Source organism: Chrysochloris asiatica, unplaced genomic scaffold (genome assembly GCF_000296735.1).
Source record: "Chrysochloris asiatica unplaced genomic scaffold, ChrAsi1.0 scaffold00006, whole genome shotgun sequence".
Classification (NCBI taxonomy): domain Eukaryota; kingdom Metazoa; phylum Chordata; class Mammalia; order Afrosoricida; family Chrysochloridae; genus Chrysochloris; species Chrysochloris asiatica.
Window position 1 is genome coordinate 15487837 of NW_006408524.1, and position 26814 is coordinate 15514650.

Consider the following 26814-nt stretch of genomic DNA (forward strand, 5'->3'; position numbering starts at 1 on the left):
CCTGCCCCTTCCCCCCATTTGAGCTTGATTCTTGGACAAATGCAGCTCTTGTGATCTCATATGGTTGGTTGTTCTAAGGAGTGCGTATCTCCCTGGTGCTACTTGTTCACTTTATGGGCCTGTCTGTTGTCTGGCTGGAAGTTCAGCCATGGAGGTGAATTTAGTTCTCAACCTGAAGGGTGTCCACTGTCCAGTGGCCATGGTTCTATGGGTTCCACCAGATTCCATCTGACCAATAACCCTGCTATTTTTTTGTGTTTTCTTAAATGATTTTGAGTTCCATGTTTTTCTTTCACTCTCAAGGAGCTCCAGTTGTGATTCCTTCCAGACCAGTTAGCAGTGGGTGTAGTTACATTTGTCTTTCCAGTCTTCTTCGTCTCCAGGGTCCATGTATCAACTTGTAAGTTAGTGTTGTTGCTGTTAATGCATATTGAGTATGTAGTAGAATTTGCATTTGCCAAGAGTTTTTTTAAGTCTTTATTAAAGGACATTCCCTTTTAATTCCTGCTTTGTGAAGAGGTATTTTTGTTTTTTATATTTTGCTTTTCTTTTGAAAGAATCTCAAACTTATAACCAATTTGCAGTTATGCTACAAAGTGTTCTCTGCAGCATGTGTGAATAAGCTGCTTACCTGATAAACTATCACCCCTGAAAGACTTTATACTTTCTATAAACGGAACTCCCAAGACCACCATCAAAATCAGCAAATTAGCATCCATCAGTACTACCATCGAGTTTTCAAATTGGGCTAATTATATAAAAGATGCCCTTTATAGCCAGTAAACTGGTTTAGAAGCAGATTTTGTTTGTTTTTTAAGTTCTCATGATTCTGCTTGTCTTCTTTCAATCTGGAAGCACTGAGTTTTCACCCATGACTTTCATAACCTTGATTGATTTTTTTTTTCAAAGACTATAGACGAGCTCTCTTGTGGAGTAGAATGTCTTTCACTTTGGTTTTGTCTGATGTTCCCTTATGATGCTATTCAAGAAGTTCCTCATTGGCTGAGACACCACAAAACTAATTCTGGTTATTCTCAATATTAGGTAGCCTGGGGTTATTTTCTTGTCTCCTTACTAATTGCATTAACTTTGATCACTTAATTTAAGGTGGTGCTTGCCTTGTTTCTTCATAGAAAATTACATTTCTTTCCTTTTCTGATTAGTAAATGTTTTGTGGGGAAATACTTTGAGACTATGAAAACGTCCCAGTTTTCACCAGACATTCTGTCTGTGTGTCTGTCTATCTCTGTATGAACCCATGGCTTCTATTTTATTCAGTGTAATAGGATCATCCCTTATTTTCATTATGAGTTTAGATGTTGGAATTACTCCATATTTTGTCCAGCTACTTCAGATTGACATCGGTGCCCTTTGGCCATGCCCTCATTCGGTTGTGAGTGCTTTTTAAAGAAAGGCATAGCTGCTGAGTCTCACCGCGTGCTTGTCTGTGTCTGCTTACGTGATCTTGTGCTCTTTTCCCTCCTTCAGTCTGTTACCGAGGTCACTTAACATTACTTGATTTTCCGACATTACGAAGTCTTGCTTTTCTGGATAAGCATCATTTTTATATATTGCTAGATTCAGTTTGCTATGATTTTGTTAGGCGTTTTACAACTCTGTTCATAAATGGGCTTGGAGATAAGTAATAATTATCCTTTCTTATACTTGGTGTATTCTATTTTAGTCTCTGATAATTAATTGGGGTGTATGCCAGCTTTCTGTGTTTTGTGGTAAATCTTGTTTAAGATTGGAAGGACTGCTTCCTGAAATTTCAGTATAACTTGCATGTAGGTATGAAGATAAGCCAACAGGTATTGCTACTAGGATTCCAGTTTGTACATGCATGGATTCATTCCAAACAAAACGTGGTTCAGCATGGTTCTGCCACCAGTGGATGGCTGCTGACAGGGTCTCTCAGTAATATTCTTGTCTTCGTATCATTAATGTATCTTCTCAAATAAAGATCCAGTCAAAACAGTGGCTTCTGGGGGGGATCTGCTGGATCAGCTAAATTCAAGGCAGAGAGGTCTGCTCTGAAGGTTATGGTAACTGCTTTTTGGGATCCCAAAAGGTTAATCTTGATAAACATTCTCAAAAACAAAGGATGAGCACTCATTAGGAATATATTTAAGAAAATGAAAAACTGAATTGGAGAAAAAAGGGCCAAGAAAGTTGTGCCAAGGATTTTTTTTTTCCTTCCCCATCATGACAGTGTACCTGCTCATACAAGGACTGTCTTACAAGGATTTCTCTGGAAAAACTTACCTCATCCCCCTACATCCCTGATCTTGCCCCTTTAGCCTTCTTTTTGTTCCCTAAATTAAAGAACAGTTCAGAGGAATATGATTTGAGTCCTTCTAGGATGCCAGTACTTCCATTTTAACGTGATACAAATTCAGAGTGTAGAGTTCTTCAGGGAAGGGCTTGAGAGACGGTATAAATAACACTGCCTTCACAAGGGGATAGCCCTAGATGGAGAACCAAATATGGCGCCAAACCATCTCTCCCACAGCACTCCTTAGCTGGGTTCTACATTTCATTGTGATGACCACATAGAACTCAGCCAACTCAGTTATGGGGTTTAGGAGGGAAGTTGGTAGGCTACAAGTTCAGGGTCAGAAATGTTCAGGATACAAAAGTTTTCATAATCACAGTTTACCCTGTTAACCATCATTCACATCATATCATCTGATCACTGTCCTTCCTCACCTGCTCTTACTTAGACCCATTAGGAAAAGAGTTGTTTGGTGGGACTTACAAATACTAAGGCTAGTAATGACAAATAACTCACTGCACCCCCTGGGGGAGTCTTGTGGCTCTGCAGGGTAGGCACTGGACTGTTAACCACGAAGTCCATGGTTCCAGCCCACCAGCAGCTTCATGGGAGAAAGATGAGGCTTTCTGCTCCTGAAAAGCTTCAGAAGCTTCAGAAACCCTGTACAGGGTCACTATGAGTCGGAACTGACTCCATGGCACTTAGCACCACTACCAACACCACTTGGAGGATGTGTCGAAAAACAGCAGTTTCACATTTTGATATTTTTGTTTAATAAAGGTTTCTGGGTTTTTGTACCAATATTTTTTACTTACTGTCATACAATTTGCTTCTAAGTGAAGTAGCAAAACCCAGTAGAAAAGTGGCCATTGATTGGAATAAACAATTCGGACAAAACAGTATAATAGTAAATAGTAAAAAAGATGCTGAGACTAGCTCTCAATCTCTCTTGACTACACAAGGAAGAAGGAGTATCAAACTCCACGTGAACCTCACAACTCTCTTTACCCTGTTCTGACACCACCCACCCCTGCCACAACACTCTCTTTCTCTGCTGGGTTTGGTAATCTAGTGCAGTGGTCACTCAGAACTCATGAACAACACTCATGATTAGGGTGTTTATTAGGGAAGTGAACAGGGTACAATTCAGGATAAGATAAACACAGGATACGTACAGCAGTTCTGTGGTCAGGAACGCCTTTACTCAATGTACTACAGATGCGATTCTGGTCCGCACCTTCTCAGCCACGTGGCCTTTTTCCTACTTGGGCAAGTGTTACAAGCTCATTTAGCGCTGTTGATAAATAAATGCCCAAAGGGCGCCCAGGTATGCAAGCTAACCTCCTGCCCGAGGACACTCAGCTTTACTCATTCCGTGGACTGTCTCAGCCATTTCTGCTGCCGCTACTACTTTTCTGTGCATGGGTCTTGAGACCCCAAAACTTGTGACACTTCTTTCCTGATGGTCTTCAGACATTTTGTTCCTGCTTCTGATATGGTTCATTTTAAACCCAACAGAACAGCAAAACTGACTAATCCCCACTTTAGAATCCCTTACATCCTTTGTATGGTCCCACCCAATCGTTTGGTAGGACTTGTGAAGACGATGGAGAGAATTTCCATTGAGTCTGTTCCAACTGATGGCAATTCCAAGTGTGCCAGAGTACACGTGTGCTCCCTACGATTTTCACTGGCTCATTTTCTGGAAATAGTTTAGCAGGACTTTTAGTCTATGGCAGCTGTGGGTGGATTGAGATTTCCAGCCTGGTGCTTAGTAGACCAGTAAGTTAACCAGTAAGTTAACCAGTAAGTTAACATTTATGTCATTATTGTTGTTGAGTACCTGTGAGTTGCTTCTGACTGATAGCGACTCTGTGTAGGGTTTTTGAGGAATGGCTGATGAATTTGAACCACAGACCTTGGGATTCAAACTGACCTTGCAGTCCAGTTCATTGTCCCACAGCACCACACCAAGAAGGTTGCAGAGGATGCTTTTCTTAGCAGTGTTTATAGTAGGAAAAGCAAACAGGACAAAAAGCAAAGCTGGAGACCACTTCAGTGTATCGCATTAGTCAGTGTGCCACGTAAGTTATTGCCCAGCTATTAAACGGAAAGAGATTGGTTGGGGCTAGTTCTCTGAGACAATAACAGTAAAGTGAGAAGTAATATGACTTAGGTGGTAATTTTGTATGTTTTTTTTAAAAACATACAAAACTAGAATAATGCATGCTCCTTCCTGGGAAGTTGCAGAGGAAACTGTTGATGGTGGGTACCAGTGAGGAGTTAAAATGTTGGATAGAAGTGAGCTCAGTTTCCATTGTATCTTTCCTCTTGTACTATTTGAATTTTGTTTACAGTGGACTTGCAAAGTTTTCATAATCACAATCGATGTTAATTTTTTGCTGTTGTTTTATGTGCACTAATTATATTTTTCTTGGATTTTTCCAGATTTCCCTTGCCCTTTGTTTTGTTTTGATGTTCGGAAACTCAATGTTATTAACTTCTTATTATGCTTCCTCTCTACTAGTTATTTGGGTAAGTATTTGGGGCTACTGGGGAATTTTTCTACAGGAACCTTCTCCATTATCTTACTGAATGCTTCTGTATTGATAAGAGTACGGCAAGTGTTCCCTTCCAAATTTGGTGGGATCTCCAACTACAAGTATAAAAGAAAAAAACATAGCACCTTCTTCACCTTTGTCCTATCTTTTTCTTTCATCATCTTTTCAGTCACTTAAGTTTTGGTCCAAGAGCCTTGGTGGCGTAGTGGGTTAAGAATCGGGCTGCTAACTGAAAGGTCAGCAGTTCAAATCTGCCAGCCCCTCTGAGAGAGAAAGATGAGGCTGAGTATTTCCATAAAGATTTATAGTCTTGGAAACCCTAAGGAGCAGTTCCACTCTGCCTTGTAGGGACATTGTGAGTTGGCATGGAATCCACAGCCATGGCTTGAAGTTTTGGCCCCAGAATTCCAGGAATACCTGTGAGCTCTCGTCTTTCTCTCCTCCCTCTGACTTCCTTTTCTCATTACTCTACCTAAACAGAGGCTGAGACTATATAGGTACCTCTCCCAGGCCTCCCCCATGCCTGTATGCCTGGAATATTGAGATGGTTTTAGGCAGTTGATGAACTGAGTTATATTTTGCTAAATCATTATCAAACACAGTTAGATTATGGGGAAACCGTCATATGGGATTGGAGCAAATGATGAAAGGTCACCTGACTCTTGCCACCATTATCAGGATGACTTTGTAAATAATATGTTGTTGTTGTTGTTGTTAAGTGCTGTTGAGTCGACAGCTCATAGCGATCCTGTACAGAGTTTCCAAGGAAAGGCTGGTGAATTTGAACCGCTGACCTTGTGGTTCAAACTGACCTTGTAGTTGAGTGCTTATCCTACAGTGCAGATATATGTTGTTGTTATGTGCCGTGAAATCGGTTCCGACTCATAGCAACCCTGTACAGAGTTTCTGAGGCTGTAAATCTTTACGGGAGCAGAAAACCTCATCTTTCTCCCGCAGAACACCTGGTAGTTTCGAACTGTTGACCCTGAGTTTCGCAGCCCGATTCATAACCACTGTGCTACCACAGCTCCTCCCTAAGTTTGAAGACTTAAGAGGTAGTTTTATCATTTTACAGTAGGATTTACTGTTACAGTATTTGGCAAACCTGCCAGAGAAAGACATAATTTCTTATATCTAAATTGCCTATGTTGTTGGGTAGGCTGAACTGAGATGTATTCATTCTCCTTGAATCATCATCTAAATGACTCAGAGCACTTTGGTTTTCTTAATTTCTGGAACCCATTAGCAAATTCGGGATTGCCTGTTTCTTTGTCCTGTTACATAAATGTTGTTGTTAAGTGCCATCGAGTTTACTCTGACTCATAGCAAGCCTGTTTGGATTTCCAAGAAGTGGCTGGTGTGGTTCAAACCGAACTTGTGGTCCAGTTCTTATCCTACAGAGCCACACCAGGACTCGATTTGTATTTATTCAGTAATCCATTTCCTGAGAAGAAACCAACAGAAAGCTAGTTATTGTAGTCATTCCCATTTTCCTCATAAGAGAATTATTACTTGCTTGGAATTTATTATGATATTTCTAGAAGGTGAAAGTAACATTCAAAAGGATGTTTTTCCCAAGTGTGATCCAACTAGATTTGTTTACTTGCCTTTTATAATCTGACACATCTGAAAGCTTATTAAAATTGAATGCTAACTTTTAAATGCCCATTATTGACTTAATACTGTGTTTTCTAAGATATGTCCTGTTCTCAAGATTTTAGAAAGTAAGCATCATTTTGATAGTTGGTTTTTTGTTGTTTTTTCAAATGAGGAATATACTGAATGAGTTCTGTAAAAAATAGTTATTTCATTCTCTTCATAGAACGTCACTTCTGGCTATAGTAGAAATATAACTTTTATAGGATATGTCTTCTTCCCAGTCTGGGCCATTATCCTTTCCAAGTATGTGGCTTGAATATATTTAGTTTCATGAATTAGCAGTTAGCATATGTGTTTTCAAGCAAAAAATCCCCCAAAACAAAACAAGAAAATACTTGCTGGCTTGCTTTGGGAATAATAAATCTAGTTCTTGAAGTCAACAAACTCAGCTTTTCATGGATAAATGTGATAATATTATATGGCACTGGTAAGCACTGGGCTACTAACTGCATGGTGGCGGTTCAAACCCACCAGCTGCTGCTTGGAAACCCTATACAGGGTTGCTATCAGTCAGAACTGACTCACTAACACTTAACAACAACAATAGCATATTTAATACACATACATGTAAAGCACTGCGTTTACCCAGTAAAAAATGGATAACTCTTACTCTTGGTGCCTGTGTTCAGGAGATCCACTGAATTGAATATTGCACAGAAGTAAAATCTATTCTAAGTATACTAAGTATACTTTATGGAGTCCTTATGTGCTGTAAGATAAGCACCAGCCCTCCAGGTTGGTTTCAACCTCAAGGTCAGTGGTTCAAGCTCACCAGCTACTCCTTGGGAACCCTATGCAGGGTCGCTGTGAGTCAGAACCAACTCGATGGCACTTAACAACAAGAAGTATGCTTTATAGAACGTTTCTCTTCAGTTCATCACCTGTAGTGTGTCAGTTACCTTACGAGACACTTGAGACCTTGGTGTGTGTTAAATATGAACCAAACATATTTGCATATATTTCATTTATTTTGGTATTATTAACATATGGAATCCTGGTGTGGTGCTGTGGGCTAAAGCCCTAGACTACAAGGTTGGTTTGAATCACAAGGTTGGTGGCTCAAGCTCACCAGCTGCTCCTTGGAAACCCTATACAGGGTTGCTATGAGTCAGAACCAACTCGGCGGCGCTTAACAACAACAGTGTAGTAAACATACATTTGTAATTATCATGTTAAACATGGGTAATACCGAATTTTGTATTCTCATATGTTCAGAAATGTCTGAAAAGTTTTCTTTGGGTTCAAGTATTTTTATTTTGATCTCCAACCATATTTTTATCAACTCTGAAGTCGATACAGACCCCTAAAAGTAATATGCTTTGCAAATCTGTGGACCTGGAAAGACTTGCTTTGACAGAGAGAAGTATTTAGTAAATCCACTACAATCTCATTTCTTGTATTACTCTAAGGGTCAGTGTTTTTAGCTTAAGGGAAAATCTTATGCTTAATTGAAAACTAGCTAATTTATTTCTTACCTAAAAAATCAGATATGCAAAATTCATCTAGAAATCAAATATGTAAAATTAGTCAGAAATTGATATATGATGATTCTGTTTTCAACTTTAAAAGATCACTCACTGACATACTCTCTGGATATAATAGGGCATTTCTTAAAAATCAGTGAACGTATAAATTAGCATTGCTGCTACTTGGAAAATCAACAGTGTGCTGCATTTTAGATTCTTGAGAGTTACTATTGAAATAATTTTTTGGTATTTAAATTGACATCTCAGGTATTGACTCTTACTCTTATTTTTTTTCTATGCAGGCTGTGTTGGCAATGAAACCACATTTGCTGAAAATAAATATATCTGATCTTGGTTTATGGGTAGGAATCAATTTATTTTGAAACATAAGTTTTCCTTCTCTAAAATATATCATTGGCCTTAATGTATTAATCTTAAGGAAATAGTCTATATACTCTAGGGGATCTAACAGTTTATTAATATATTAAGGCTCAATTTTATTGTGTCAAATTGCCCTTTTCGTGAAGCAAGTTAAGAATAATACTCCATAGGTACTTTAAAAATTCCAGTTATGCTGGTTATTCATGTTTCTTTTGAGGAGCAGTGTATGGATAAGAAACTATTAGTGAAAGGGTAACTTAACTGCAATTGCTATATAAATCTCCTAAAAATATGTATTAATTTGACAATAAGATTATATGTATGTTTTTATTTTTAGTTATTGTCCCTTAATTTTGGAGGAACATTCTGTATTTTAATTTAAGATACATTTTTAGCACCTTCTCTTGAATATAGGGATATTTATTTCATGCATGAGTAAAGCATTTATATTTCCCTTCTTAGGCTAGGTCCATGGAATGGCTTAAGCAGTGGAAATACCAAATTATTTTAGTTTTGTTTTTTCTGTCTCTCTTTTTATTTTGTAGGTAATCCAAGGATGTTTTTGGTTATTTGGAACTGTCATACTTAAGTCTTTGACATCTAAAATCTTTGGCATCGCAGATGATGTAAGTGAATTTTTTTGGTTATACTTGAAAGACCTGATACAGAACCACATAAGCTAAGACTGAATTGTTTGAGTCATTGAAGTGCCGCCATATGAACCAATTTCCCGGATGAAGTCTGTTCACCTGTTATTTTATTATATGAAGAGAGTACTGACTATGAGTATGGTCACTCTTCTCCAAAAGGATTTGACTAATTCCTACATTGACCCTTCTATATCACAAAAAAAAACAAAACCCTTTAAATTTAATAGCGAGAAAGCACTAGAGATTTAAGCTCAAATTTTCAAGTCTGTGTAACTATGTTTTATCTGGCTTCTTTACAGTTCACTTCTGAAAAAGATAAAGTTGCCATCTTTGGAGGTTCATAAACTGTAGAATCATATGTAATCCTACTATTCTCCCTCCTCCCCCACCCCCTGTTTTGTTGAATGCTTGAATGTGATTGACTTACAAGCCTTTATAGGTAATAGATATTAAAGTGCCGTTGAGTTGGTTCTGACTCACAGTGACCCTGCATAGGGTTTCTAAGGAGCAGCTGATGAGTTTGAACTAACAGCCTTGCAGTTAATTTGTGTTTAGCAGTCCAGTGCTTATCCTATAGTACCATAATAGGAACTTCAAAAAGGCTTCAGTATTTGCCAACTTAATCCAAGTTGCTCATATTCAGATTTTTTTTTTCTCTCTCATTTGTCATTAGATAGGAGAGAAAATAAAATGAGACAAATTTTGCTTTGTAACTTTAAGGATTTTTCATATCAATAATTGCTTTGACTATTCCATTTTAATTGTTTAATAAACACATCCTAAGTCTAGAGCCTGTGAAAGATTTAATTAAAAACAAAGCAATGCAAGAGTCAACATGAAAAATTAACTAGAGTAAACCACATATTTCTTTCTGTAATGTATTTGTATTGGTTAATTTCCTTCTTTCTGTAGTAGATTAAAGCTGTAGTTTTGAAACTGGATTCTGTGAAGTGTCAGGACTGCCAAGGACTCTTAACATGGGGTCTGTGCCCTCTCCTGCCCACTGCTAGGGTCTCTCGGTCCTAGAGTTTCGTACATATTGGACACTTGTATAGGGGTTCATATGAGCAGGGGAACTGTTTTGCTCAAAAAAGATTGAGAACAATTGGGGTACTAAGTAGGTGATCTCCGACTTTGGAGAGATTTTAAAAGGGTCTTTGTTTAGAGCCTAAAATGTTTTTGCTATTATTATTATTTATTCCATTCTACCTGTACCTGTTTGCATGCTAGAGACATAAAGCTCAACAAGATGCTGCCTAGTGGGCCAGTGTAATGAAGGCGGTAAAGAATCCAGTATGAAGTGCTGGAGGGTCAGGGAAGGCGTCTGGAAGTAACTGGTAGATGAGCGCTGTATGGTGAAGGCGTCCTCTAGGATGCAGGACTAGCCCAAGTCCCAGGCTTACGGAACCTGCTTCCTCACCAGAGTAGGCAGACCAGTTCAGGTTTCAGTTAGTTTTGAATGACTGTCATCATTCATTTTACTGCCTCATGTTACATACCAGGACCATCAAAAGCGCTATAGAAACAGTTACGTTCAAATAAATATTAGCTTTTTTATTGTTAGCGTTAGGTGCCATTGAGTCAGTAGTGACTCATAGCGACCCGATACACAACAGAACGAAACACTGCCCTGTCCTGGGCCAACCTCAGAGTTGTTGCCATGCATTGAGCCCACTTTGCCAATCCATAGAAATTTGTAACCTAGACCCGAGGACATTAGCTTGTAAGCTCTTGGCTTTAACATTGGTCAAGGAATAAAGTGGCAAGGCCACCCAGGTCCTAAGTAGTGTTTTCTACCCATCCATGTCTGTTGAGAATGTTAGGCGTAGTTCTCATATACCCTTCGTTTCCCACCCCTGCCTTTTTCAGCAGTCTTCTTGGGTAGACACCTGATAAGCCAAACACGATGGCTAAGATATTTCCACTTGGCAAATTTGACTTATATCCGACTGTGTCAGCAATGAGTTCCGGTAGCTTTGAAAACCATCTGTTCTTTCAACAGAGTGTAGCATTTAAGATGGTGGGCTTTTCTATTTTGAGTTCTTAGGGTGAAATCTTAGGCTCCTAATTTGAGACTTTTCTAATACAAGTGTTTAAAATTCTACATTTTTCTTCTCGGCTCTGCTTTAAGCTCCATCTTGCCCATTTTGTTATATTTTGTTTTAGTTTTTACCGAATTCCAAATATTTCCTAATTTCCTTTTAATTATTTTTTAACCCAAGGGTTATTTAGATACGTGTTGTTTAATTTTAAATATCTGGGTATGTTCCAGATTTCTTTCTGCTTTTGATTTTTAATGTGATTTTTAAAGAGCTTTTAATAGCCCACTCTATCATCCATCCTAGAGAGTGTACCGTGTACATTTGTAAACAGTTTTGTTTATTATGTTTTATAAAGAACTCCTGGTATAGTGCTATAGGATCAGCACTGGACTGCGAACCACAAGGCTGGCAGTTCAAACCCACCAGCCACTCCTCAGAAGCCCTATATAGGGTCGTTGTTAAGTCAGATCGACATGTTTTGTAAATGTCATTTAGATCAAACTGTTTGATAGTGTGTTTTAAGGCAACTACCTGGTGTGGCGCCGTGGGTAAATGCGCCAGATTGCAAAGCCGTTTGAACTGCAAGGTCGGCGGTTCAAGCTCACCAGCTGCTCCTCGGAAACCCTGTACAGGGTCACTATGGGTCGGAATCGACTCGACGGTACTTAACAACAACAATACTCTTTCTTGGAGTCCTGGTATGGCACTATAGGATAAGCACTAAACTGCAAGGTCGATTGGAACTGCAAGGTCAGCAGGTCAAACTTACCAGCTGCTCCTTGGAAACCTTATATAGGGTCTCTGAGTTGGAACTGACTCCAGGACACTTACTACCACCACCACCAACAATACCCTTTCTAGGAGTCCTGGTGTGGCACTGTTGGATAAGCACTGGATTGCTAATTGCAAGGTCAGCGGTTCAAACCCACCTGCCATTCCTTAGAACCCTATACAAAGTCACTAGGAGTTGGAAATGATACCACGGCACATAACAACAACAGTAACCATACTAAGGGGTCCTGGTGGTGCTGTAGGATAAGCAGTGAACTGCTAACTACAATGCCAGCAGTTCAAACTCACCAGCAGTTCCCCAGGAGAAAGTTGAGGCATTCTGCTCTCATAAAGATTTATAGCCTCAGAAACCTTCCATGGGGTCTCTGTGAGGTGGAATCAAGTCAACGGCAGGGGGTCTGACACCCTTTTTAAGAGCCCAGTGGGGTGCTGGAATACTTTGCTAACTGCAAAGTAAGCATTTTGTACCCACCAGCTGCTGTGTCAGAGAAAGAGGAGGTTGTCAGTTCCCGCAAAGATTTACAGCCTCAGGAACCCTAAGGAGCAGTTCAGCTCTGTCCTACTGGGTTGCTGTGGCTTGGAATGGATTTGATAGTAGTGGACTGTGGGCGCATACTCTTACTAAATATCTCTGTAGAATTTCTATCAGTGATTGAGAATGAGACATTAAGATCTGTAACTATAACTATTGAATGATCTATTTTTGTTTTTCATTTTGTCAGCTCTTACTTTATTTATTTTGGTGCTCTAGTGTACGTTGATAATCGCTACTTCATCTTCATGGTTTGGCCCTTTTGCCATTATGAAGCTTCCTCTTAGTTTCTAGTAATGCTTTTTGTTCAGAAAGTGTCTGTGGTCTGGTATGAAATTGGTACATGTGTGTCTCCCATCTTTTATGGTGACTGTTTGCCCTGGATACTTTATCCATCCTTTGACTGTGTTATTGAATCTGAAATGTGTTTCTGGTAGGCAGCCTATATATAGTTCTGAACCTAAACCAAGCTGCTCCTGCAAAGATACTTTATGGTGCTTGTCACCAGCTTTAGTACAGTGAGCAGGATGCGGGTGAGCCTTCAGAGTATCAGCAGAAAGAGGGGGAACTGTGAAGTTGGAGGGGAAAGCACTTTGTTCTTTCTCAAAAGCATGCCCTGTGTGGCAACACTGGGCTCCTAGTATAGACAAAGCTATTTTTAGATCACATTAAGATTAAGGATAGGCATTTTTGCAACGTGTAGTTTAATGTATTAACTCATTCCATTTCTTACTAGGCTCACATCGGCAACTTATTAACATCAAAATTCCTCAGTTACAAGGATTTTGATACTCTATTGTATACCTGTGCCGCAGAGTTTGACTTTATGGAAAAGGAGGTAAGATGTGATTCCTGGTTTTTCTCTCCTTGTGCCCTAAGGTCTATTTGTTTTTCCATAAAGAGTGCTCTTGTGATTTCAGACCCTTCCCTCTGTGTGCTGTTATCTCCCTTTGAAACATAAAAGGAAATCTGGCAGCTTAAGGAAAACGTTTATATGTACACTATTAGTACAGTTCCCTGAGCCCTATGGCCTTTTCTCATTTGATGACTTAGAAGCATGCATAGAGGCGAGCAGTAGTTCCTGGATGAGTAGACTCAGAGGAAGTTGCCACTTTTCAAAGATGGCCATTAATTTAATGACAAAGCTCTCGGGCTCTCACATTGCCCTTCATTTTGTTGTTCAATTGAGTGATTGCATCACTTTAAAAATATGATTGAGTGCAGGTTTTTCATACCAGCATTTTTCTTGTTTGAAACTGTGCTGAGATGTTTAGAAGGAAACCAGAGAATAGTTTAGTAGATAGCCTGAAATATTGCTTGATGTTCTTGAACAAGGGACCCTCATTCTTTCTGTCAGAGTTTACTGGTTTCCAGAAGTATGCCATAAACAATGTCAAGACAAAATGAGATAATACGTAGGAATGTGCTTTGATATTTTACATCAATAAAATTATTTTTCAGTACTTTATGAGCTACTTTGGTTCAGTATTTTTAATACCACCCCCGGGGCAGTGATTTATCATGACATTCATTTTCTCACTTGTTTTGTTCATAAGTGTGGATTAAACTGGCCCATGGTACTGTGTAGAGATATTTTTTCTCCTCCCTCAGCCTACTGTGTGTGTGAGTGTGCTATTTCCATGGTGCATTGTTTGTGAAAAATCCTGTCCTCTGTATATAACTGTTGGTACCTCAGGACCTTGTCATTTTGTTCTAAATGTTGTTAAGTGCCACCATGTCTCTTCTGACTAATAGCCACCCTGCACAGAATTTCCAAGGCTGTAAATCTTTTTGGTAATAGAAGCCTCATCTTTCTTCTGCAGAGCAGCTGGTGGGCTCCAACTGCTGAGCTGTGGGTCATAGTACATTGATTCTAATTGTTATCACTTTATTAATACTTCTATATAATATCCTTGAAGTCCTGGTGTGGCACTGTAGGATCAGCCTTGGGCTACTAACAGCAAGGTCAGCAGTTCAGACCCACCAAGCTGCTCCTTGGAAACCCTGTAAAGGGTTGCTATGAGTTGGAACTGACTCGATGGCACTTAATAATGACAACGTAATATCTTTAGCCTCCTTCTACTAAGAATAATCCTGAGCTTACTGTTACCAGGAAGGTTGGAGGTTCCATCAGCTTCCCCAAAATAAGCCATGACACACATGGGGTTTCTGTGAGTCAGTCTACTTGGTGGCAACATTATTTCGCCCTTTTTTATTAGTCCCTGAGATGATGGTAGTCCATCATGTTTTAATAGTTCCATTGTATCTTTATTGTCTGCACATATAACAACTCATATTATTCTATCACCTTTATCCCCATCGTTAAATCATGCTTCTGTAGGTAAATGGCTGTAAGTTTTGGGAGTCCTGGTGTGGCGTGGTGGGTTAATGCACCAGACTGCAAAATTGCTTGAACTACAAGTTGATGGTTTCCCCGGATGACATGCCCCAATGTATGTGATACGAAGTCTCACTGTCCTCACTTCTAAGGGAATTATGACTACATTTCTTCCCAGACAGGTTTGTTCATGCTGCTGGCAGTCCCCAGTCTATTCAGTATTTTTTACCAACAGCATAATTCCAAGACATTATCAGTTCTACTTCAGTGTTCCTTATTCTTTGTCCAACTTAGTCATACATATGAGGCGATTAAAGAGACCTTTGGCTGGGGTCAAGCGCACCTCACTTCTCAACGTGACATCTTTGCTTTTCATTTCTCGAATGCGACCATGGGAATTGATTATGGATCCCAAACAGATGAAATCCTTGTCAACTTCAGTCTTTTCTGAATTTACCATGATGTTCCTTATTGATCCGGTCGTGAGGATTTTTATTTTCTTTATATACATTCAGATGTTATCCTCACTGAGGGCTGTAGTCTTCATCTTTATCAGCAAGTGTTTCAAGTCTTTTCAAGACAGCAAGCAATCTTGTGTCAGCTCTAGATTGTAGATTGTTGATGAGCCTTCCTCCAAATCTGATGTTGTGTTCTTCTTCTGATAGTCCAGCTGCTCCGGATTATTTGCTCAGCACACAGATTGAAGAAGTGTGGCGAAAAGATAGGACCCTGATTTTAAACCACTAGTGTCCCTTCTTCAGTGTGAATGACTGCCTTGTGGTCTATGTACAGATTCCTCATGAGCACAATTAAGTGTTCTGAAATCCCCATGTTTCACAGTGTTATCCATAGTTTGTTATGATTCACACTGTCAAATGCCTTTTCATAGTTAGGCTGCTAACCTCAAGGTCAGCAGTTCGAAACTACCAGCTGCTCTGAGGAGAAAGATGAGGCTTTCTGCTCCCATAAAGACTTGCAGCACCAGAAACCATATGCATGGTCGCAATGAGTCGGAACCGACTCCACAGCACACCACCCCCACCAGTACATAAGTGAACATCTCTCTGGTAGTCCGTGTTTTCAGCTAAGAGTCATCTGACATCAGCAATGATATTCCTAGTTCCATGTCTTATGAATCCAGCTTGAATTTCTGGCAGCTCCCTGCCAATGTCCTGCTGCAGTCATTTTAAAATTATCTTCAGCAAAAGTTTATTTCTGTGTGATACTAATATTTTTTGATAATTTCTGCATTCCATCAGTTCACCATTCTTTGGAATGTTCACAGATATGACTGCCTTCTATGGTTGGCCAAGAAAGTGTCTTCCAATTGTCTTCGAATAGATGAGTGAGTGCTTCCAGTAGTCCATACATTTGTTGAAACATCTCAATTGATATTCTTCAATTCCCAGAACTTTCGTTTACATCAGTGTCTCAGTACAGCTTGGACTTTTTCTTTCAGTACCATTGCTTTTTGATTGTATTCTGCTACCTCCTAATATGGTTGAACATTAACCTGTTCTTTTGGGTACCATGACTCTGTATTATTTCCATCTTCTTTTAATGTTTCCTGCATCATTCAATATTTTGCCCAAGTTGTTTTTGTTGTTAAGTGCTGTCGAGTCAGTTCCAACTTCTTGTGCTCCTGTAAGCAACAGAATGAAGCTCTACACAGCCCTGCACCATCCTCACAGTTGTTAGGTTTGAGCTCATTGTTGTAGCCACTGTGTCAATATGTATCATTGAGGGTCTCCCTCTGCTTCACGGACCCTCTATTTTACCAAGCATGATATCCTTTTCCAGGGACTAGACCCTCCTGAGCATGTTCGTCCTTTTTGGTTTTCTGGTGAAAGCAGAGATTATCAGAGAGATGTTTACCTGTGCTTTATTGACTACACAAAAGCTTTCGATTGTGTGGATCCTGAAAAGCTATGGACAATATTATGAAGTATGATTATTCCGGAACACTTAACTGTGCTCATAAGGAATCTGTACGTGGACCAAGAGGCAGTTGTTCGAACAAAACTAGGGAACACTGGATGGTTTAAAATTAAGAAAGGTGTAGGACACGGTTGTATTCTTTTACCATACTTATTCAGCCAGTATGCTGAGCAAATAATCTGAGAAGCTGGGTTATATAAAGGAAAACGTGGCATCAGGATTGGAGGAAGACTCATTAACAACCTGCGATATGCAGATGATACAACCTTGTTTGCTGAAAGTGAAGAGGACTTAAAATACTTACTGATGAAGATCAAAGACCACAGCCTTCGGTGTGGATTGCATCTCAATGTAAAGAAAACAAAAATCCTCACCACTGGACCAATAAGCAACATTCTTATCAATGGAGAAAAGATTGAAGTTGTCAAGGACTTCATTCTTCTTGGATCAACTATCAACACTCATGGAAGCAGCAGTCAAGAAATCAAATGTCGTATTGCGTTAGGCAAATCTGTTGCACAAGACCTTTTTAAAGCGTTGAAAAGCAAAGATGTCAGCTTGAGGACTAAGGTGCGCCTAACCCAAGCCATGATATTTTCAATAACCTCATATGCATGCAAAGTTGGACAATAAGTAAGGAAGACCATAGAAGAATTGATGCTTTTGAGTTGTGGTGTTGGAAGAGAATATTGAAAGTGCCTAGGACTACCCATAGAACCAACAGATTTTTGTTGGAAGAAGTGCAGCCAGAGTGCTCCTTGGCGGCCAAGGTAGCCAAACTTGGTCTCTCATACTTTGAACATATTGTCAGGAGGGACCAGTCACTGGAGAACGATACCATGTTTGGTAAGGTGGAGGGTCAGAGAAAAAGAGACCTCCAGCGAGATGGATTGGCCAAGTGACAGTATCAGTGGGCTCAAGCGTGGCAACAATAGTGAGGTTGGCCCAGGATCGGGCAGTGTTTCTTTCTGCTGTGCATAAGGTCGCTATGAGTCGGCACCGACTCGATGACACCTAACAACAGCAGTCCCTCCTGGTGATATATCCAAAGTATGTGAGACGAAGTCTTGCCATCCTTGCTTCTAAGGAGCATTCTGAATGGCTATAGTTCTTCTAAGATAGATTTGTTTGTTCTTCTGGCAGTCCGTGGTACACTCAACAGTCTTCACCAACACCATAATTCAAGTCCTTCAGTATTTCACCTGGAGGTTTGAATTATTTTCTTCATTTCCTTATGCTTGAGAAATACTAGGTATGTTCTTTCCTTTGACTTTCTAACTCCAGTTCTTTGTACATTTCATTACAATGCTTTACTTTGTCTTTTTAAGCTGCCCTTTGAATTCTTCTCATTAGCTCTTTTTCTTCAGTATTTCTTTCATTCACTTTAGCTACTTTATGTTTAAGAACAAGTTTCAGAGTCTCCTCTGGCATCCATTTTGGTCTTTTCTTTCTTTCTTGTCTTTTTAATCCCACAACACCAGAGTTTAGAATAATATTATCTAAAGATTCTCTCTTTAGTAATAGCTTTAAAGGCTCTGGTATTTCAGTGGATACGTGCTTGGTTCAAACCCACCCAACAGCTCTGCTTAGAATGACCTGGTGATCTGCTCTCATAAAGATGACAGCCTAGACAACTCCATGGGCAATTCTCATCTGTCACCTGGGGTTACTAGGAATCAAAATCGACTCGATAGTCCCCAACAACAACATGGAATAATGAGTGTAAAAATCAGAAAATGCTACTTCTGGTATACTTTGTAGAAGTAACTACCACTGGTATTTTTAATGTGGTGGAGGCTGGATTTCTCTTAAAGAAAGTATTTAGAAAGGCAGATAGTAGCGGACTCAATAATATATGTTTATTTTTCTAACAGGAGAAGTTGTGGAAAGCAAATAAATGACAGTAGAAATTTCTAAACCAACGTTTTCCAAGACTGGCCTAAATAAATGAGAGGATCAGAGGACTGTAGTGTTAACAAAGCTTTGTTACTGAATGTATGTGTGTTTGTATGTGTGTATCTATTCATATTCCCCACAAAGTATACAAGAGAAGTTTATGAAAGGAGCTTTACTGATCTTAGATTATTATTAAATCTCTAGTTAGGCAAGTCTTGGACAAAAACTTAACCACCCTATTTCATACTTACAAGCATTTGGGAATTGTATTTGTGAGTATTTCCAACTCTCCATTCTAGGGAAGTTTGTTTCTGAGGAGCATACACCTTCATTTTTATTGTAGGAGACACTAGGTAGGTTGGACCCTAGATGGATGAATGCTTCTATGTCTTTACTTACACTTTTTAAAAGCTTCTCTTAGGTCATTACCTTAAATGAACTTTTGTCTGTCTAAAATAATCTTTCCCCCTTAACAAAACATTTCTCTGAATTTCAGACTCCATTGAGGTATACCAAGACCTTGCTGCTTCCTGTGGTTCTTGTCGTGTTTATTGCAATTGTTAGAAAGGTATGTTATTGCTTAGGAGTTCTTCCTTGTAATAAACCATGTCCTTGTTGTTACATAATTATATATACTTAATGTGATATAATTTCTTATATGTACTTAATGAAATATATTCTCTGCTTTCTTCACAATCACAAGCCTTTAAGATACTCTGCTGTCGGATAGTATAAAATAGATACAGGAAAAGGTTGTATCAAGCTAGATTCTATATAAAGAGAAGTTTATATCAAAGAAATGGCTTACACAGTTGTAGAGATGGACAATTCACAAGTCTGTGGGTCAGATGAGCCAAGATCTGCAGGTCAGACAACACGTAGGCAGGCCAGACAGGTAAGATGGTAGGCTGCTGACGACTGTCAAGATCGGCAGGCAATAGAGCAGGCTACTGGCTCAAGTCAAAATGAACTGGAAGTTGGATGATGAGCCAGATGTAGGACCCAGACCCAGCAGAAGGCAACCAGGCTTTGCCCAAGTGTCCAATATACTGGAAGCTGGCTCCACCCCTGAGGAAACTCCCTTTTACTTGATTGGCTGCTCACAGCAGATCTCATTACATTATATTAGATCACGTCATGGGGTGATGACTGCATCTTTACTGCCAATCCACTGAGAATCCTGACCCAGCCAAGTGACACAAAACCTGACTTATCACAGGATGGCTCAGGTTTTCATAGTGATGTTATTTTGAAAGAAACAATTGAAGAGACCGTGGGCTCCCAGATAACAACTTGCTTTGCCCAGATAAATCATTACAGATATTTTAAAGCCTGTCACCTGAAAATATGATTGGCCTCATTCAGACTCCTCAGGAAGAAGTCTAGCCAATTCTGGAAGACAAGACTTTGGACTTCCAGAAGGGTCCAGAATAGGGAATAGGAAATGGCCAGCAAAGTGTTACAGATTCAAGTAGTGCTTGGATAGTTCTGTCCGGGGCTGCATGTAAGCCTGTCCGAAGTGTTGGGGGAAAAATGTCAGGACTGTATATAGGATTTCAGAGTAGGTGACCTCTTCGTTTCTGCTGTGTATGAAAAGGTTGTGGATGCATTGTCAGATGCCTACAGCTGTGGCTCTCAACCACTGAGCCAGTTTTGCCGTTTTGTGGATGTATAATGAAGAGGGTGCATTGCCAACAACCGTGGCATGATGGGAAGAAGTGCTGAATGTGAATTTGAAACTGGAAGACCTGTGTTCTTAGTAACTACTAAGAGATTATGATCTTCACAAAGATCATTTAATCCATTTGAGCCTGCATGCCATTAGCAAAAAAGATTTAAAAAAAAAAAAGCTACCTTACAGGATTGTTGGGTATTAAGTTAGATATGATCAAACACTGTAGAAATATAAGATTATGGTGTTAAATATTTCATGAATGTTCTCATATTTCTATACTTCTCTTATTTCTAATGGAAAGTTTTAAAGTTTGTTTTAGTAAAAATTTTGCATTTCCCAAGACTGCTAAAGTATTTTTAAATCTATTTACAGATTATTAGTGATATGTGGGGTGCCTTATTTAAACAGCAAACACATATAAGGTAAATATGCTGAAAATAATCCTTATAAACTTCTTTTTTAATCTATGAAACACAGGCATTTACACTGCATTTAGTTCATATTTACATGTTCTGCCCTCGGCATTTGGTAATTGATCTTTTTGATTATCATTCCCCTTCCTTGCTTTTCTCATCATTCCCTATCTGCAGAACACAGCACACATTCCTCATTGAGACCTCCAGTGTTATCAGTACAGTCTGGCAGAAGCCCTGTGCATAGGCTACACTAGAAGGACACAGTTTCATTCTTCAGTCTGTCATGGAAAATGCATTCTTCTTTGATGGGTTTCAGGACCAATAGACTGTTTTTATTAGAGAATGGTAGGGCAGAAATACAAAGATGGATCCAGATCATTTTATACAGCGCAAATTCCAGACAGAGAAAAAAATTTAACTGTACTGAAATGAAATCCCAGGAAGATGTTTTTATAATCTTCTTTTAAGGTTGTGGTTGTTGATGGGAGTTGTTTGTCACCCAGTCATTTCTGACTCAGCGACCCTGCAGAGGACTTCTGAGGATGTAAATCTGTACAGGAGCAGAAGGCCTCATTTTTCATTCTCCCGATGAGCGACTTGTCAGTTTGAACTACTAACCTTGTGGCTAGTAGTTCACTCATAGTCCACTGTGCTATGAGGCGTCTTTATTTTAAGGTTGTTTTTGTGAAGTGCCGTTGAGTCAATTCCGACACATAGCAACCCTATATAGGGTTTCCAATGAGCAGCTGGTGAGCCTGAAGCCCTGAACTTGCAGTTCAAACGACTTTGCAATCTGACGCATTAGCCCACAGCGCCACACCAGGACTCCTATTTTAAGGTAGATGACATAAAACCCATAAGCTAGAAGGAAAAGTGTACTAAAGATGGAGTAAGCATTGTTAGATTAAGAAAAAGGGACAAATTTAAATGGAAGAGGGGCAAACATTTGCAATGTATGATAAAGAATATATATCATATTAAAAACTCATACAAATTAATGAGAAGATGGTAAAGACCCATTCGAAAAATGAGTGAAGTACACAAAGAGGCATTTCAGAGAACAAGAAGTTTACCTTCTCGCTTCCCCACCTTGTGTGTTGTGTGGATCCTGTGGACCTCCTCTCGGTTCTGTAGCCATGCAGCATGATGTCCTGCCCGGGAATTTTGCTGGAATGGTTCCCTAGACCCATTATTGTCTCTCTTCCCTTAGTGTGGCTTTCTGCATGGCTAAGTCCTTGGCTTAAATGTCACCTTCTTCAATAAGCAACTTTTGACCATCATTTCAGAGTGGATTCCTTGTCTTGTCCTCAGTGTTGTCCACCCTCACACCCTGTACGATTCCTTCTCAGTGTCTGCCATCATTTGCATCATGTGCCTGTATCCAGCCATCATGTCACTTCCCATGTGATGGCTGGATACATGATGAGGTGCTCAATTTTGTAACAACAGAATTCACAGTAGAACAAAACTCTCCTTATTGGCCAGATTTGTCAAGATTAAAAAGATCAGTTCTCTCCAGTGCTTACAAGGGTGGGAGAAAATAGGTCCAAAAGGGTGGTTTGGCAATACCTAGCCGAACACATGAAGAATAGGTCTGCCCTTTAAGCCAGCAGCTCCACCAGTGCAACTGTGTCATTATCGGAATGGTCCTAGGAAAGCAGAGATAGTGTGAAAAGATGATCACCGGGAGCTTGTTTGTGATGTGAAAAATGGAATCAAGCAAAATGCTTGTTACTAAGGAATTTGTTTCCATTGTGGCCCAGTCGTAAAGTGAAATGCTGGAAATTGTTCCCTACCACATTATTCGATAAAAAAAAAAGTCACAAAACATTATATATAAGATGTTTACCTTTGGTTAAAACATGGAGATTTTGTATATGTGTTGTGTTGTATGTGTTTGTGTCATATAACTGTGTGCTCCAATATTGAAAATATGTACGTCTGGAAGGATAAAAATCCCTAATTATTGAGAGTATAAGATTAGAGGATGGAATGAAAGAATTTTAATTCTATTTTCATGAGATTTTTTTGTTTGTTTGTTTGTAGAGTAGTTATTGTTGAATTCATTTGTGTCTATGCTTTGTCTTAAAATCTGGCTTTGTGTTATTTTTTTCAAATCTAAATCTCTGCCAACCCAAGAATTCATTATTGCATATTCTCCTGAGAGCATCCTTGTTTCATGTAGACACAGTTTCCTGTAATAGTGCCCTTTTTTATCCCCAAAAGATTTGAGTTGAGGACCAGGGACAAGGAAAAGGTTCTGAAATACTGTGTCAGAATTTTTCTTCATTTGAGGCCTGAGAAGGGGATGTAAAGGTGTATAGTACACGGTTCTAGAGGGAAAAAGTAGAGCCTTTCACAGAAACAAAGCTATCTTTTCAAGAATCACTCAGCTATAGACATAACAATAGAAAGCCAACAGACGTCTTGAGGTTCAATTCATGTAGAATCAGAGCTTTTGTTTTTGAAGGGGAGTGACAATATTAACTTACTTCCTATAACCACTGAAGTCAAAGGACAACATAAAAAGAAAAGGAGAAAGATCAGGTGACAGTGTTTAAACATTTTATCAAGAGTACCAGTATCAAACAGAAGAACTATAGAAAGAATCAACAGGACAAAAAGCTGGTTTTTTGAAAGAATTAAAATAATTGACAGACCTTTGGCAAAACTAACAAAAGAAAAGAGGGAGAAGACACATAACACGTGTTAGAAACCACATGGGCGATGTCACAAAAGAACCAAAGGAAATCAAAAGGATAATAACACAATACTATGAAGAGTTGTACTCCAACAAATTTGAAAACTTAGAAGGGATGGATACAATTTTAGATAAACACGACCTACCTAAACTTATACACAGTGAAGTAGAAAACTTGAACAGACCCATAACAAAAGAAGAAATTGGTCACGTCTTCAAAAGACTCCCAACGAAAAAAAGTCCAGGCCCAGATGGCTTCACAGGTGAATTTGACCAAACATTCAGGGAAGAACTGTCACATATTCTACTCAAATTATTCCAGAACATAGAAGAGGATGGAAAATTTCCTAATACATTTTATGAAGCAAGCATAACCCTCATACCAAAACCAGGGAAGGATGTCACAAAGAAAAAATTATAGACCAAAACCCTCATGAACATAGATGCAAAAATTCTCAACAAAATCCTAGCCAACAGAATCCAGCAACACATCAAAAAGATAATACATCATGATCGAGTGGGATTCATATCAGGGATGCAAGCATGGTTCAACATTAGAAAAACGATAGTTATCCACCATATAAATAAGAAAAAAGAAAAGAACCACACAATCATATCGATTGATGCAGAAAAGGCATTTGACAAAATCTAACATCCATTCCTTATAAAAACACTCAATAAAATAGGAATTGAAGGGAAATTCCTCCACATAGTTAAGAGAATATATACAAAACCAACAGCCTACATTACTCTCAATGGAGAGAAACTGAAAGACTTCCTTCAGCGAACAGAAACCAGACAAAGATGCCCTTTGTCAACACTACTATTCAATACTGTGCTGGAAGTCTCTTAGCAAGAGCTATATGGAAAGACGGGGAAATTAAAGGCATCCAAATTGGCAAAGAGGAAGTAAAACTCTATTTGCAGACGATATGATCCTATACATAGAAACCCCCAAAGACTCAGTAAAAAAGCTACTAGACCTCATTGGAAGACTCAGCAAAGTGACAGGATATAAGATCAACATAAATAATCAGTTGGATTCCTTTATGCCAAAAGCGGCAGCATTGAAAAGGACATTAGGAAAGCAATACCATTTACGATAGCCTTCCAAAGGATATAATATCTAGGAATAAATGTAACCAGAGAAACAAATGACTTATACAAAGAAAACTACAAAACACTACTACAAGAAACCAAAAGAAACCTACAAAAATGGAAGAATGTGTACCATGTTCCTGGATAGGAATACTTAACATTGTGAAAATGTCAATACTACTACCCAAAGCAATTTTCACATATAATGCAATCCCAATCCAGACTCCAGCAACATTCTTCAAAGAGATGGAAAAAGCAACTACAAACTTTATATGGAAAGGAAAGAGACCCAGGATAAGCAAAGCACTGCTTAAGAAGAAGAATAAGGTTGGAAACCGCTCACTCCCCAACTTCAAAATTTACTACACGGCTACAGTGGTCAAAACAGCTTGGTACTGGTACAATGAAAGATACATAGACCAATGGAACAAAATCAAGAATCCAGAAATGAACCCATCTACATACAGCCAACTGATTTTTGACAAAACACCTAAACATATCGCATGGGGAGGTGATAGTCTCTTCAACAGATGGTGCTGGCAGAACTGGAAAGCAATATGCAAAAGATTGAAACAAGACCTTCACCTCACACCTTATACAAAACCAACTCAACATGGATTAAAGACCTAAATATGAATCCCAGAATAATGAAGGCCATCAATGAACAAATAGGGACAAATGTGAGGGCACTAATTCAGGGAATACACAGACTACCAAACATTTTGAAAAGTACACAAACACAAGTAGACAAAATAGATGAGTGGGACATACTAAAAATTAAAAACTTATAAATAAATAAAAATCAAAAGACTTCACCAGAAGAGTAAAAAGGGAACCCACAGATGGGAAAAAATCTTTTTCAATGACATATCAGACAAGGGACCTATTTTGAAAATATATAGGAAACTACTATGGTAGCGTAGTGGTTATAAATCAGGCTGCGAACCGCAAGGTCAGCAGTTCGAAACCACCAGCTGCTCTGCGGGAGAAAGATGAGGCGTTCTGCTCCCGTAAAGATTAACAGCCTCGGAAACCCTGTGCAGGGTCGCTATGAGTTGGAACCGACTCCACAGCATACAACAACACCTCTACAAGCTAAAGACAAATAACCCAATTTAAAAATGGGCACGGGACATGAACACTTCACCAAGGAGGAGATCCGGGCAGCCAACAAACATATGAAGAAATGCTCACGATCAGTAGCCCTTAGAAAGATGCAAATCAAAACAACAATTAGATATTGGCTCACACCAGCAATAACAGCAAAGATCAAAAATGTAGAGGACAGTGAATTCTGGCAGGGATGTGGAGAGACTGGGACACTCTTGCATTGCTGGTGGGACTGCAAAAGGATCCAACCTCTTTGGAAAGCAATGTGGTGCTTCCTCAGAAGGTTGGAAATAGAAATACCTTATGATCCAGCAATTCCTCTACTTAGTATTTACCCACAAGAACAATGCGCCATAACACGAGTAGATTATGTGCATACCAATGTTCATAGCAGCGCTATTTACAATAGCAAAAAGATGGAGACAGCCAAAGTGTCCATCAACTGAAGAATGAATAAACAAACTCTGGTACATACACACAGTGGAATATTAGGCTACCTTGAAGAATAACAAGGAAGCTACAAGCCACCACATAACATGGATGAACCTTGAGGGCATTATGTTGAGTGAAATTAGTCAGTAACATAAAGAGAACTACTGCATAGGACCACTACTGTAAAATACTAAGAAAAAGAACCCATACTAAAGGGGGATGGATTCTTTGCTGGTTGCTGGGATGTGGGGAGTAAAGGAAGGGGAAAGAGGCGAAAGTGAAGCATAGGGCAGGGAATTAGATACAGAATAGTTTGGGTGCTGGGGAGGGGGGCAGTATACAAGAAGGGGGACAGCAATGGAAGAACAAAGCGGATAAGAAAACAATTAGGCAGGTTTGCATGGGCTAAGAGGGGACAGAGGAAAACAATTATTTATGCACAACCTTGGAACAACAGGTTTCTGGGATACAGGGATTGAGACATGGCTGAAATGGGGAAAAGGGGGGAAATAATGCTAAGATGCTTGGCTGTCTTTTGAATCTTAGTTTCCCTGGCATGCCATTATAAAATATAAAAAGGAATAGCCAGAAATATTACCACAGAAAGCCTGTAAGTCTGTGTTCTGCTTGTAACAGATTGGAATATCTAAAATGGAGCTACAACATGCCCAGTGAAGTAGGCTTCCTGCCGAGCCTCTGCATTACATAAGACTATAGGTGGAATCCTGAACAGCATCCAGAATCTTCAGAGGTGGAAATTTCCACTTGAAAGGACAAGCAGACCAGCATGGAGCTGCTAGAAGAACAGAAGATACTTCTTGAAAGACAGACCAACAGGAAAAATACAAAACA

General features: G+C 39.3%; 1 protein-coding gene across 1 annotated transcript in view; it reads left to right on the top strand.

The window, feature by feature from the left end:
* DPY19L1 (dpy-19-like 1 (C. elegans)) overlaps positions 1–26814 on the top strand; it is a 116065-nt gene that overhangs the window by 66992 nt on the left and 22259 nt on the right. Inside the window, exons 11-16 of the mRNA XM_006832270.1 lie at positions 4724–4810; positions 8264–8323; positions 8888–8968; positions 13095–13196; positions 19027–19098; positions 20578–20627. Coding sequence (XP_006832333.1) covers positions 4724–4810; positions 8264–8323; positions 8888–8968; positions 13095–13196; positions 19027–19098; positions 20578–20627 — 452 coding nt within the window. The remainder of the gene's footprint in view (positions 1–4723; positions 4811–8263; positions 8324–8887; positions 8969–13094; positions 13197–19026; positions 19099–20577; positions 20628–26814) is intronic.